Source organism: Electrona antarctica (genome assembly GCF_951216825.1).
Source record: "Electrona antarctica genome assembly, chromosome: 24".
In the NCBI taxonomy this organism is placed as follows: domain Eukaryota; kingdom Metazoa; phylum Chordata; class Actinopteri; order Myctophiformes; family Myctophidae; genus Electrona; species Electrona antarctica.
The window spans coordinates 19,980,038-19,994,178 of record NC_136803.1 but is presented as its reverse complement, the minus strand read 5'-3'; the positions used below and the strand labels follow the sequence as shown (position 1 = coordinate 19,994,178).

Below are 14,141 nucleotides of genomic sequence, written 5' to 3'. Positions count from 1 at the left end.
GCGCACACACACCACACACACACACCACGCACAGTCGCACACACACACACAGCTAAAGATGTGAAAATGGCGGAGTTACAAATGCTTTTGGAAGAGGAGATCCCGGCAGGTCGCAGCGCGTTACTGGACAGTTTCACCAACTTGGAGAGAGTCGCGGAGTATTGTGAAAGCAACTATGTTCAGGTACGTGTCGTCCTGGGGCGGACACGTTTGTTAAAAACACGTCCTGTGTGTGTGTGTGTGTGGCGAGAGAGAGAGGCAGCCCCACAGTACAGTACACAGCCTGCACCACAGCACAGCCAACGGTTAGCTTAGCGTCATTAGCATCGGTCCGTTCGCCCACTACAGTGATGCTAAGCTAAGATGCTAATGATGCTAAGCTAAAAGCTACCGTTGGTTGGTTGTGGTGCAGGTCTGCAGCCAGCAGCACCAAGGATGGCGTCACTGACGTCACCCTTTTCATTTCATATAATTATGTGTCATTGTTTTTTTTGTGTTATCATTTTATTATTGATAATATTTTTGATATATAAATGATGCAATTAGCGTCACTGACGTCACCATTTTCATATATGTCGTTTTTGTTTATCATTTTGTAATTGATCATTTATAATGTGTATATGAATGGTACAATTTAATGAGGTTGTTGGTGTGAGCTTGTAGGTATTTCCAAAACCTTTTTTAAGCATTTGATAACATTCGGCATAGTGAGTACTTTTGGTACTTAAGTACATGTTGATGCCAATACTTGTATTTGTACTTTAACTCCCTTCAAATAAGGAGCTTCATTGGCATGAGAAAACACGTTTAAACATTGCCAAAGCAAGTGTCAAAATACAATAATAAATGGGGAAAGTATATATATATATATATATATATATATATATATATATATATATATATATATATATAGTTAGAGGGGGTACAGCATTAAGTAGACACTGCAGAGCTATGTCACATTGCATCATTATATACATGTTATAAAGCTTTTTCTAAACAAATAGCATTTGTTTGCAGTCACTTTGAGACAAATAGTAGCATTGATTTACTAATCAAGACTAATTTAAATAGTATACAAAAATCTGATTGATTTAAGATGTGTTTATACTATCTGTTTTGGTACAGATAGTATAGTAGTCCTTATTAGGGTGGTTGTATTCCATTAGCTAACTCCAGTACACTGACTAAATTAAAGTACCAGGGACGTCACCATCGCGCCCTTGTTATTTACGTTTCTTCTCCTCCTCGGTGCAGGCTGGCTGTTTTCTCCTTATAACCGAAGCTAGTGTTCAGTCTGTCATCATTAAACAACAACACAGTCACACTTCATTACAAACTAAGGGTTTTTAATCTATCTAATGGTTGTTAATGTGGCCTATAGTGTTCCATTATTATATTATATAAATGATCTCTGCGAACGAACCAGTGATCTATTCTATCGTGTTTTAGCCAGCTGGCTGGGCTAGCGCGTAATGTAGCTTCCGTGTTACACGGACATTGGTGACCCGTCGAATACTGCGCCTCCAGTATAAGGCTATACACAGACGATTTGTTTAGAATTAGAACCGCTTTTGCAGAATTTATGTTTGGAATTAATCTTTAAATATAAGCTCTATAGTATATAATTTAAACCTGGGATGTATATTTTAAAAACCCATCTTGATAAGGACTAACGGTAACAATAATAAGTAACAATCCTGTGATAAGTCTCGGAATGTCGCAAAACGGACAGACACACATTTCGATGGGCCACCAATCCCGTTGTAGCATCGGAATCACCCACCACGGATCCCTGCTGAAGCAGTCAGCCAGCTGGGTTGGTTGGTTGGTTGACGGCCCCGTCAAATCAATACCAATCAATCAGTGTGCATCTATCTGCAGCAATGTATCGATAAATGCCTTTACCCGGGCATGTATACATTATATCTCTTACTTATGGGCTTTGATTTACAGAAAGCCTATTAAGAACCTATTAAAATGTAGTGTATATGTATTTTTTTTAAAGAGAGCTGCTGTGACAGTTCGTGATGATATGGGGTTGGTTGGCTGGTGTAGGTGTGATGAATTCCTATGCATGCAGATCTATGCAGACACTGCAAACTAATCTTCTTGCTGCTCTGGCAGATATTTGAAATATGCACGTAATTACTGCAAATGTTTATGTATCCTGGCGTGGCTTTATAGCCGAGGTTATTTATTTATCACCTTTTGTTTATTGCCTTGTGCTTCTAAAAAAAACTAGCCGATCTGCTGAAGGGGAAATTGGGAATCTTAATATCTATGGTGTTGTTGTTGAATGTCTGCGAGAGGGTCCATTTGGTTACATTTGTATACTCTGAGAGTTACAAATGGGTGAATGAATTTATACTGACAGATTTTGTACTGTGTAGCCTGCTGTCTATGAAACACTTCCCTTCCCAATCTTGTGATCAGATGAGCTAAGTGTGAATGAATCATTGAATGTTGGCTGTGGAAAATAGCTGTATCTTGTTAGTGTGGCAGAACTTCTCTAATTCCCCAAAAAACGCACACGGCCGGGGCCCTCCAGTAATTAGTGGACTGGAGGTCTCAATCGCTGTTTTGTAGTGAGTGAGCGAAGAGGCTTTTTTGGCACCGTGCGAAAGCAAAAAACAATCTGACATCATTGATGAAATACAGTCGATCGGGTCTGACAGGTAAGGCGGAGGTGCCGGGCCCTCTGGGTAAATTGCATCTTGCTGGCTGGCAGGTTGCCCCACTTTGCATGTCACCCTGCGAGATTCTCGCCACTGTTGTCAGATTGAAATAGTCACCTGCATTTATCGTCACTCTCTGATGAGACCGAATGACGAAGCAAGCAACACATTGATTTCATATTTTAGTTGTACTAGGCCTGCTTTTTGAGGTGGCAGCCACAGGTGTTTGGATTTTACCCCATTCAGGACGGGAACCCCTTTTGGTGTTTTAAAAGCATTATGTTATACTATATGTTATAAAATAGCAGATCTACAAGCTTATACGAGCTTGTAGATCTGCTATTTTTGAAAAATCATGAAAATGTTGCGCAAATCTTTGACTATCGGTGTATATATTCTTTCACCGTGAACGTTTTTAACTCAAATCTTTGCTTCTTGGGGGGGTCTCTGGCCAATTACATACAATTCTGGGGGTCCTTGACATGAAATAGTTTGAGAACCACTGATATAGAAACATAGGTTTTTCAGAAAATTGCCAGGATTTAGCAGACATTTGTAGAATCGTCCTCAGTTCTAAATGGGTTAAAAGGCAGGTAGACACTAGACAGTTACTTGACAGTTGACAGAGATGCATTTATATCTGCCATTTTGTAATGTCCTATTCTCATACTGAAAAAAATGGTGTTCGACTCATTTATTTAGAATTCAGATCAGTTCATCACCCTGGTGGGAGGGATGCGCTGGGCGCCTGGAGCCTTATGAGTTAATCTGGTGTTCTTTTCTCTTTGATAATTAAGTTTGTTTACAAGGCAAGTAGCCAGGGCTTTAGATAACCTCCAGCTAAATGGTGGTTTATTATTATTACTATTATCATTTTTCTGTAGAAGCCATTTTGGCACATGATCATCCGTCATTAATAAGAGATTATATTCTGAGAATCTCAAAGACTTGGCCCTAGGCTGACACACGTTTTGTGGATTTGCAAGGCACTATGGACAACAACGTTAATTGCTGCCAATGTGGGTACAATGTCCTGAGTCCTGACCTACACTATTTTATTTTTTGGCAATAACCTGCTTGTCCTCATGCTTGGGTTGGGCTGTAGATCATTTTGGCTGCACCCTTCTTTTACCCTGCCGGTTTATTTGCGACCGTTGCATGGATGACTAATTGTTGCATGCGTTGTTAGCCAACACTTGGAGTGAACACACACACAAGAAAATACTCAGTCTTAATTTATCCGTTTGCAAGAGTGTACAGAGGCATTACGTTTTGTATTACATGTAACGAGGCTAATAAAATGTGTGGGATTTTACTGGCCACTCGGGTGGCGCAGCGGTAAAGTCCCTAACCCACCACTGAGGTTGTGGGTTAGAATCCACCGTGGTGCATCCAGCTTTATGCGAACACAAATGGTGTTCAACGTGTGGTGTTCAACGCTGAAAATAGCAGATCTACAAGCTCACAACGCGTCGCAGCGTGACATGTTGTGCGCTTGTAGACCTGCTATTTTCAGCATGCAACCAAGTGGAATATCACTGATACTGGATCTCTTGTCTCCTAACAGTCTAGTTTTTATTTGTTGATGAAATTGTCAATATATTTAGTCTTAGTTTTAGTCATCATAGCTTAGTTTTTATGTAGTTTCCATTTAGTTTTCGTCAGTGGAAAAAGGTAGTCGACGAACATTTTTCGTTTTAGTTTTAGTCGAAGAAATCAACACTGGTTTCAGGGGAAGGAAACAAGCCGGGTGGGGAGGGTGCTATTGGTCATTGCACGTGACACTCCTACGGTCAGCAGGGAGTGTTGGGTGGGAGGAGTAGGAAGAAGGCCCTACATCCTCCTGGAGGGGGCTCCTCACTGGCAGCGTATAGTCCTTGTATTGCTGCAGCTGGCACGGGTTCGAATTTGACCAGAGAGGGACTCGAACCCGAGCTTCATGTCAGACAGTCCCTCGCTCTCGTCATTCCTGTCTTTCTAATTGATAAATGAGCTATTCTTGTGAAAATAGAAGAGCTCTACAAGCTCACATGTTAGGTTATTGGTTCTAATTATCGGTATTGAGAGATTTGGGCGTAATTGGGTTTAAATAAGAAAATTACACAATAAATCTAGCGAGCCTATTCCCATTGTGGTACTTTTAAGTGTATTCAGGGGCTACATTACGACCCAACAAATGTATGTATGGCATATAATGACATTAAATCGTAGTGGACAGCAAAGTTCTGTGTTTTTTCAAAATGTGCAGTCAGTCTATTTACCTTGTAGGTGTTTAGCGGTTGTGCTTATCGAGAGTAATGAGAGTGATCGAGCAGATTGTTGTCGTCTTTGCTTCAAGGACACTTCAATAGGTGACATGGCGTTACATTATGTTGTTTAGCTTGTTCTTGATTGATTGAGCCAGTCTTGCGCAGTGATTCCAACTGAACAACGCACCCTGCGTCAAGCCAGACTCTTTTCAACGTGGGACGGCGGGCCCAAATTTCCTGTAGTTGCTTTTCATCATGCCGATAATGAATGACAGGGTAGATTCCTAGAAATATTTTTTGGAAAAAAACAAAACAATCCAGTCCTGGAACAGGTTTACAATTTAGGCATTTAGCTGACGCTCTTAATCCAGAGCGATTTACAGTAAGCAAGAACAAAAAACATGGTAATACATCAAATACATAAAAATCACACCCGTGTGAAGTGAGTGGTGCAACTCCGCGTGGGGGTCCCAGGAACTTCCAGACCCACAGGAATGCGCCTATAGTGCCACTGAAAATCATCATATAAACAGTTAAAGTGTGTGTGTGTGTTAGGCTGTGCAACAGACACTTGGTTGTGAAAACCAAATTTTCGTACTTGGACAGACCCAGCCAGAGACACACAAATCTCCGTGCTACGGCAAGCGCTATGGGCTAAGATGGAGTCTGAAGAGGTGGGTTTTCAGACTACGGCGGAAGATTGGGAGTGAGTCTGCAGTTGATTGCTATGGGAAGTGCATTCCATAGTTTTAGAGCCAGAATGGGAGAAGAGTTTGGGTCGTGTGGAGCGCTGTCCTGGCGTTTTACTAGTGAAGGTACTTCAGTTCACTCCCTGTGTCGGCTGATCTGAGCGTGTGTGCGGGAGGGTTTGTAGGTCCGATCAGACTTGCAAGATATGGGGGTGCCATTCCTTTGGTTGCTTTAAGGCTAGCATCAGAGTTTTGTACTCTGGTGGTTTGGAATGTATCAAAGGTCCTGGAAAAATTATTTGGACATGCATTGTTTTCGGATATTGATCCCCACAGGAAGCCCCTCAGGCCCCTCAGGACCCACTTTGGGCTGCGTGACTGCACTCAGAGTTACAGACCCATAAGGGTCCATTTGGTTCATAACTATCATTTAGCTGGGGACCCCCACAGGAAGCCCCTCAGGACCCACTATGGGAACCCATGTACTAAAGAGCTGGAGAGATGTAGCGACACCCCATTACTGAACAAACACTCTATAGCACAGTGATCCCAATATAGAGCTATTTAACACTTCATTTAACAGTAGAGTAAAAAGTTAAACTCTTAAACCAACTTTAATGGACCCTAATTTATTTGCCATTGAATTAGGAAGAATCTTGGCAGTTGCAAAAGCTACAATGTCGAGAAGCTGCATGTCTCTCTCTCTCTCTCTCTCTCTCTCTCTCTCTCTCTCTTTGACAGAGAAACCGCCTGAAAACTAATCTTAACCCATTTAGACCGGACAATTTACCTGACATGAATGTCTTCTAAATCATGAAAAACCTTATGTTTCTGTAACAGTGGTGCTCAATATTTAATGTCAAGGACCCCGAAAATTATATGCTATGTAATTGGCCGCCGACCCCCATCTGAAAATATGTTGTTCCAGGGACCCCCCAGAAGCAAAGACTTGAGTTAGAAACGTTCGCTCTGAAAGAATATATATTCAAAGATTTGCGCCACATTTTCACGATTTTTCAAAAAATAGCAGACCTACAAGCTCATAGCGCGGCACTCGGTGCCGCGCTATGAGCTTGTAGATCTGCTATTTTTCAATAGCTAATGCTTAACCCATTTTGGGCGGGAACCCCTTTTGGTGTTAGCATTATGTTATGCTTTAGCTATTGAAAAATAGCAGATCTACAAGCTCGTAGCGCGCCACCGAGTGGCGCGCTACGAGCTTGTAGATCTGCTATTTTAAAAAAATCAAAGAACGACTGACATAGAAACATAGCTTTTTCAGAAAACTGTCAGGATGTAGAAGACATTTTTAGAATCTGATCTCAGGTCAGAATGGGTTAAAACACCAGAAGGGGTTCCCGCCCAGAATGGGTTAAAGAATAAATGGTGTGTTGGATCATTGTACAGTAGAGACAAAACACAGGAGTGATGTTGGTGTAATGCGTAACGCAGGCCAGGGGAAGGAAATGTCCATCTCTCATAGTAGAACACACTGCATCCGTCCAGAAACATTTAGCTGATCCAGATGTACTTTTGATGGTCCTGTCCTGTTTGTCTGCCCACGGCTCAACCTTTTTTGGCTCGAATTGTCTGAAAACTATTTCTCTTTTTACAATTCCTCTGGTGCAACTGCAGCTGTGTGCGTCATATTCACTGTCACACTAAGCAGCACACTCCTCCAAAACAAATGGACATGGACTCAAATATTACACACTGAGGCTTTGTCCTCTCAGAATTAATAGTTTCACGGACCATTATTAGTAAGCAAGGGACTTTGAGACTAAAAGTTGGAATTTAGAGATTAGTATACAGTGTTGGAAAGTAACTAAAGTAATGTATTACTTAAAGTAATGACTTTGTTCCAGTAACAAGTAATATACTGTAACTAATTACTTTACAATTTGAGTAATATTACTAGTATTTTCCAAAAGTAACTCTTTTGGAAAATTAGCAGATCTACAAGCTCATAGCTCAAGCAAATCTTTGAATATTCCTTCAAATGGCACGTGTTAACTGAAATCTTTGCTTCTGGGGGTACCCTGGAAGAACATATTTTCAGATGGGGGTCGGCGGCCAATTACTTTTTTTGGGGGGTTTTCATGGGTTTTTCAGAAAATTGTCGTGATAAATTGTCATGATTTAGAAGACGGGGCGGGGGGTGCGGTGGGGGGGGGGGGGGGGGGGGAGTATAGTAACTTGTTACTTTTGGCAGGGAGTAATATGTAAAGTAATATTACTTTTTTAAGTAACATGTAATATATGACCATTTTTGAGTAACTTTTCCAACACTGTACTAGTCTGTGAGGCACAGAATTGGAAGGGTTGAATTCATAAAATGAATGGCAATGCATTTAATTTAATTTAATGCATCATTCAATAATTGATGTTTGTCAACGAAGGACACAAGTTACATAAAACATTGTAAACTGAAATTTTTAAATTGTGTTAGTTTTTGGGGACTTGGATTCTCTTCTGCAGAAGCTCAGGCGTCGTTCCAGCCTCCCACAGAACGGAAGTTACCTCTGGGGGAGTTAGCTCTCACCACAAACATTCAGCCCACCACCCCCAGCTTTTACATAATTGCTAACAGGTGAAATGATCTCCTTTATCTGGAAAGAATTCAATAATATTAGCCAGAAGCTCTTTGTCTCATTTGGATTCTGTGGTTTTTAGTTGAGGTTTTCAAAGTAGATGTAAAAAAACCCCCGATTTATTCATCTTTCATGTATTTTGGGGTAGTTGGGACATGTCTAAAAGAACCTCAAATCTCATTTATAAGGTGATAGCTAAATAAGTGCCATAAATCTGATTAATCGATGAATCGTTAAAAAAAATAGATTATGAAAATAAATAATTGTAAGTTGCAGCCCTACTGACTACATGTGTCCATCATGTGTTCAAGTTCTAACGTTATTATGCATTATGATGCTGTCTGACACTGAAAGCAGCGAAGTACTGTAATTATCTACATGGCAAGAATGCTAAATGAAAATTCCAAATTACTAGATAATCCAACTTGAAGGGGAACCCCTTTTGGTGTTTTAAACGATGTTATAATTTAGCTATTGAAAAATAGCAGATCTACAAGCTCGTAGTGCGGGGGAGGTCTTCTGGGAGGTCCCTGGAACAACATATTTTCAGATGGGGGGGGTCGGTGGCCAATTACATACATTTTTGGGGGTCCTTGACATGAAACTGTTTGAGAACCACTGACATAGAAACATGGGTTTTTCAGAAAACTGTCAGGATTTAGAAGGTATTTGTAGAATCGAGCTCAGGTCTAAATGGGTTAACCTGAAATCTGAAAACAAGCTGGGCCTGTTTTGTTTTTTTTGTTAACTTGACAGAAGTTCTTGTACCATTCTGCAAATGACTTCTGTAGAGTCGGTGACTCACTTCTTCTTCAGAGAATGAAGTGGAAACCTTTGGGGCGGCTGTGGCTCAGGAGGTAGAGGAGGTCGTCCAATGATCCATGGGTCGGCGGTTCGAATCCCGGCTCCTCCTGTCTACATGTCGAAGTGTCCTTGGACAAGACACTGAACCCTACATTGCCACCATTGGTGTCTGAATGTGGGAAGTGAGGACGCTGGCGTCGACTGTTCGCCGCTTCACCTCCCATGTATGAATGAATGAACCTAAAGCGCCTTGAGTAAGCACGTAGTGCATAGAAAAGCGCTATAAAAATGCAATCCATTATTAAACCTTTGCTACGGTAAAGTCACTCATTCAGTGCACTGCAGTCAGTGGTACTAGTCTGTTGGGACTCATTGAGTGGGACATTGTTGCTCTGTCTGTACAGCAGTGCTTTTCAACCTTTTTCATGTCAAGGCCTGTTATTGTTTCCTCTGCATTTGAGCCACGGACCACCACGTGATGCCATTTAGCCTCTCAAAATGTAAGAATTCTGTTATTGTTGGATAATATTGTGTCCACAATTCCATGCTGTATTGATGTTTGTGCCATTAGGAGAGGCAAACGTAACGGCGTTGATCAAAATAACAATTCTTCTACATATCTAACCGTGTTCTTGTAAATTAAGTAATACAGATGTTTAACGATAGTACTCTTGAGAGCGAAAAAATGAATGGTTTCATTTTTATTCTCAAGAGTTAACCCATTTTGGGCGGGAACCCCTTTTGGTGTTAGCATTATGTTATGCTTTAGCTATTGAAAAATAGCAGATCTACAAGCTCATAGAAAGGGCATCTTTCAGTAACACGCCGCTGGGTTGAAGGAGGAGGAGCCGTCTGCCTCACTGTGGCTGGAACATAAAAGTAGTGTTCATTACTCATTGTCCCATTTCAAATGTATACAAATCTTTTTTGAAAATAGCAGAATAGCATTGCGAGCTTGTAGATCGTCTATTTTCAAATGGCCAAAATGTATGGACTGGGCTGAAGTGGTAAATGTATGTTTTGTAATAATAATAATAATAATAAATAAATCTACAAAGTAACAGGTAACTAAAGTTTTCAAATAATTGTAGTGGAGTAAAAGTACAGTATTTGCATCTGAAATGTAGTGAATTAGAAGTAAAAGTACAGAAATGTGGAAATATCTCAGTAAAGTAAAACAATACCCCATAACTTGCCCCATACCCCATTCCACACAACACACAGTCACAGGTCAAGGAATGTAACTCTACTCCCACTTTTCTCACTTCGTTCTCACCACTGGCAATGTTCATAACGGTCCCTGTTCCATTTGATGGTGGTGGTGATGCAGTAAAATGTCTTGTAAAATGTCTTTTGTATCCATCATGTGGCTGTGCATTTTTAACGACGCATGCAGGGCTCACATAAAAAAATATAGATCCTGATATAGATTGCTACTGTACTACTGGTTTCCTATGGCGATCACCATATCACAGGCCGTTGTTGTTTCGGAGGAGTCAGGACCCCGTCTTTTCTCAATAACATTAGTGATGGGTAGCAAAAAACGTTTCTATGTCGGTGGTGCTCAACCTTTTTCATGTCAAGGACCCCCAGAATTATCTGTATTTGGCTGCGGACCCCCATCTGAAAATATGTTTGCTCCAGAAGCAAAGATTTGAGTTAAAAAAATGTTCGCTCTGAAAGAACTAAAAAACATTGCATGCATGCACCTGGGACGTATCCTCAGTGATGTATCCCAACTTGCCAAGGTCCTCAGGGTCTCGGGTCTCTCAACATCATACCCCTCACTCGGGTGACCCAGCCGGGGTGATCAAGTCCCGACTTACGTCCCAGTAGCTACCCTCGATCAGTCCCATTAGGGAAAAACCAGGGACACACTATCCGCTGCTCCAGAACTACTCTGCCGGTACTGGGCGGGCCATCCGGTACTGGGCAGGTAGCAGGCGGGCCATCCGGCGCAAAAGAATATATATTCAAAGATTTGTGCCACATTTTCACGGTTTTTCAAAAATAGCAGCTCATAGCGCAGCACTCAGTGCTGCCCCATGAGCTTGTAGATCTGCTATTTTTCAATAGCTAAGGTATAACATAATGCTTAAAACACCAAAAGAGAACTGCTTACCTACAGCAGTTCTCAAAGTGGGGCATGGGGACACCCTGAGTGGGTTCCTTGAAGCAGGAGTTCTCAACCTGTGGGTCGCGGCCTTTTAAAAGCTATAGGATGCTTCCTCAGGTCCAAATGGGTGTTAATAGGAGCGTTTTGTTTTTGTTCCCTGTTGTGTTTGCAGTCACCGGATAAGCACAGGGCGCTGGAGGAGACCAAGAACTACACTACCCAGTCTCTGGCCAGCGTGGCCTACCTGATCAACACTCTGGCCAACAATGTCCTCCAAATGCTGGACATCCAGGCCTCGCAGCTCCGGCGCATGGAGTCATCCATCAACCACATCTCACAGGTACGCACGTTCACGCACACACGCACGCTTGCTTATGGTAGTCCATCGTATACAATGATGACTTCTACTTCTTCTACTGGTGAGTTTTGAGCTGACTGTAAAGTCCAATGCGAGCGCCATATGGTTTATTTGCTGTGAGGGCATATGAAGTCCGAATCAGTTTTGAACTTTTGGCTGCATTGTCTATCTTTCTACACACACACACACACACACACACACACACACACACACACAGGTGCTGGTGAAGACGACCGTTTGTGTCCTAGGGCAACATTATCGATATTTCAAAATCTTGATACGAGAATAGATATATCGTCTGGACGTTTAGACATGGACTCGAACCCGCGACACGCCGTCAGGCTGGATTTCCAGCCTATAGGTGCCCGGGCCGCTCGGCTGGCCCAGGCCACAGTTTCATTTTGGACTGTGTCCTCTTGGGTATGGGCATTAATAACTAAAATAAATCAGTAAATGTGAACAGGTTGTAAAACCACAGGGGGTGAAGAAGACTGCAGCCTGTGAGCATACACCATATGCTGAGCATTATCCGTTACACATGATGACGCTGAACCAACACGGAAATAATGATCTCTCAACGCACTGCGATGAGGCGTGCTGTGAGCTGCTGCATCGGCTGTTCTCGGACTCCCTTTCTTTTTTTTACATTTTTAATGATTTTATGACAATGATGATGATACAATTAACAGACAAGGCAAACGCATACATCAAATGCAGAGAGACTGTGTAGTGCAGAGATTAAAATAGGGTGCGTTATGCATCCCAAAACGCAGTTTATAGTTAAGGGACGCAATGAAACAACGACCTCTGCATCCACGGGATGCACTACTGTACTGTACTGTGCTGATTCTTATTCTAGTTTATTTTGCTAGCTTTAGTTATAATAATCATTTCTTCTTCTGTTTTCTACATGATAACCATATAAAATTAAATACGAGTTAAATGCTGCAATTTGTAAAAATGGCAAAATATGACCCCTAACGTCGTTGAAGTGGGACTCATACAATGTCCCTGGGACTCATCTAAAAGACCAACCCTGCATCCCGGGACGCATTACATTGAAAACCTATTTACATCACTGGTAGTGCCACAGTAAACTAGAATCGACACAGGTAAACCGAGAACCTAGCATCAGTCGGAACAATATGCTATCAAAATAAAACAATAACATATGTGCCCATACCCTGGGTGGGGTTTGCAAATGGGCCTTTCTGTGTGGAGTTTGCATGTTCTCCCCGTGTCCCCTAGGGTATGTAGTGGTACCCTCACAACATGCCGTAATCCTGGTCTCTAAACTGCCTCCCTCTGGCCAGCCAGAGTGTTCCCATGCCAACCAGGGAAACTCTCCCCTGTCAAGGGTAAAAGAAGCGGCTTGGACTCCTCATGCATAGAAGGAAGCATGAGGTCAGTCCCTTGCTCTCCCCAGGTTGGCAAAGGAAGTGTAGCGCCCAGGATTACATTAGATAATTGACACTGGTGGGGTGAAACAAATGGGTTGCAAAATCGTGGTGTAAAAAAATGATGATAAAATGTTAAATTACCCTCCTCTGCTACCCCTCATCTTCAGACGGTGGACATCCACAAAGAGAAGGTGGCCAGGCGGGAGATTGGCATCCTCACCACCAATAAGAACACCTCGCGCACGCACAAGATCATCGCCCCGGCCAATCCCGAGAGGCCCGTGCGCTACATCCGCAAGCCCATCGACTACAGCCTATTGGACGACATGGGCCACGGCGTAAAGGTAGGCTCCGCCTCCATGCGGGTTCACGGTACGAAAAACAAGGTGTCCAAAGTCACGCTAGTTCACTTGTTTCCCAAACAGTGGGTCGGGACCCATTTGTGGGTCGCCGACACATTGCTAATAATGTGTCCCGTTAGTTTTTGTTTCCTACATTTAGTTTTGAATGATTATTATTTCGAAACATAAAACAACATTCCCAAAAAAAAGCTAAACTTTTCATGAACTTGTTTCAGTAACTTCATGATTTCATTAAATAAATTTGAAGAAAACGGGTAGTGAAAATACAAGCTTTTGTAGATCTGCCATTTTCACTACCTATTTTCTTCAAGTTTATGGAATTTCTTCAATTTGTCTTTCATGAAATCACGAAGTTACTGAAAAACAATCACTAGTTTGGTCCTGGGTGAATATCTCATTTCCGTGGGCTAAATGGTTTGGGAACCATTGCGCTAGTACACTAAACGAACGTGGACAAAGCAGATTCTGACCACGTATGGAAATCACAATACTTTTTGAGTTATGATGAATAGATGAATGCTTACGTGACTCAAGTTTTGTAATGTTGTACATTGGCAGAATCCGTTTTGTTCATCCTAGTTTGTGTGTTCAAAAGTGTGACTTTGACACCTGTTTTGCCATGCGTATGTAAGTTAAAGCTGCAATAATATGTCAACATTTTTATGACTTTTCTTTTTTATTCAGGCAGTCAGCAATGGGTAGAACGCTCCCCCAAAAAATATAGTCTATGTGACACATCTAGGGGCCTCAATCTACATTCAAAGATGTTCCTAGAAGCTTTGTCATTGGTCAAAAGCAAATCGACCAATGACAAAGCTTCTAGGAAAATCTTTGGGAGTGTTCTACCCATTGCTGGCTGTCTGAATACCATACCAAAAACAAGTATTTTAAAGATAT

At 41.9% G+C, this 14,141-nt stretch overlaps 1 protein-coding gene across 5 annotated transcripts in view; it reads left to right on the top strand.

The window, feature by feature from the left end:
- LOC306917478 (abl interactor 2-like) overlaps nt 1-14,141 on the top strand; it is a 36,827-nt gene continuing 22,686 nt past the window's right edge. For all 5 annotated transcript variants that reach the window (XM_079495714.1, XM_079495713.1, XM_079495712.1 and 2 more), the window contains exons 1-3: nt 1-183; nt 11,297-11,464; nt 13,050-13,226. In XM_079495714.1, coding sequence (XP_079351840.1) covers nt 67-183; nt 11,297-11,464; nt 13,050-13,226 — 462 coding nt within the window. In that variant the 5' untranslated portion in view covers nt 1-66. The remainder of the gene's footprint in view (nt 184-11,296; nt 11,465-13,049; nt 13,227-14,141) is intronic.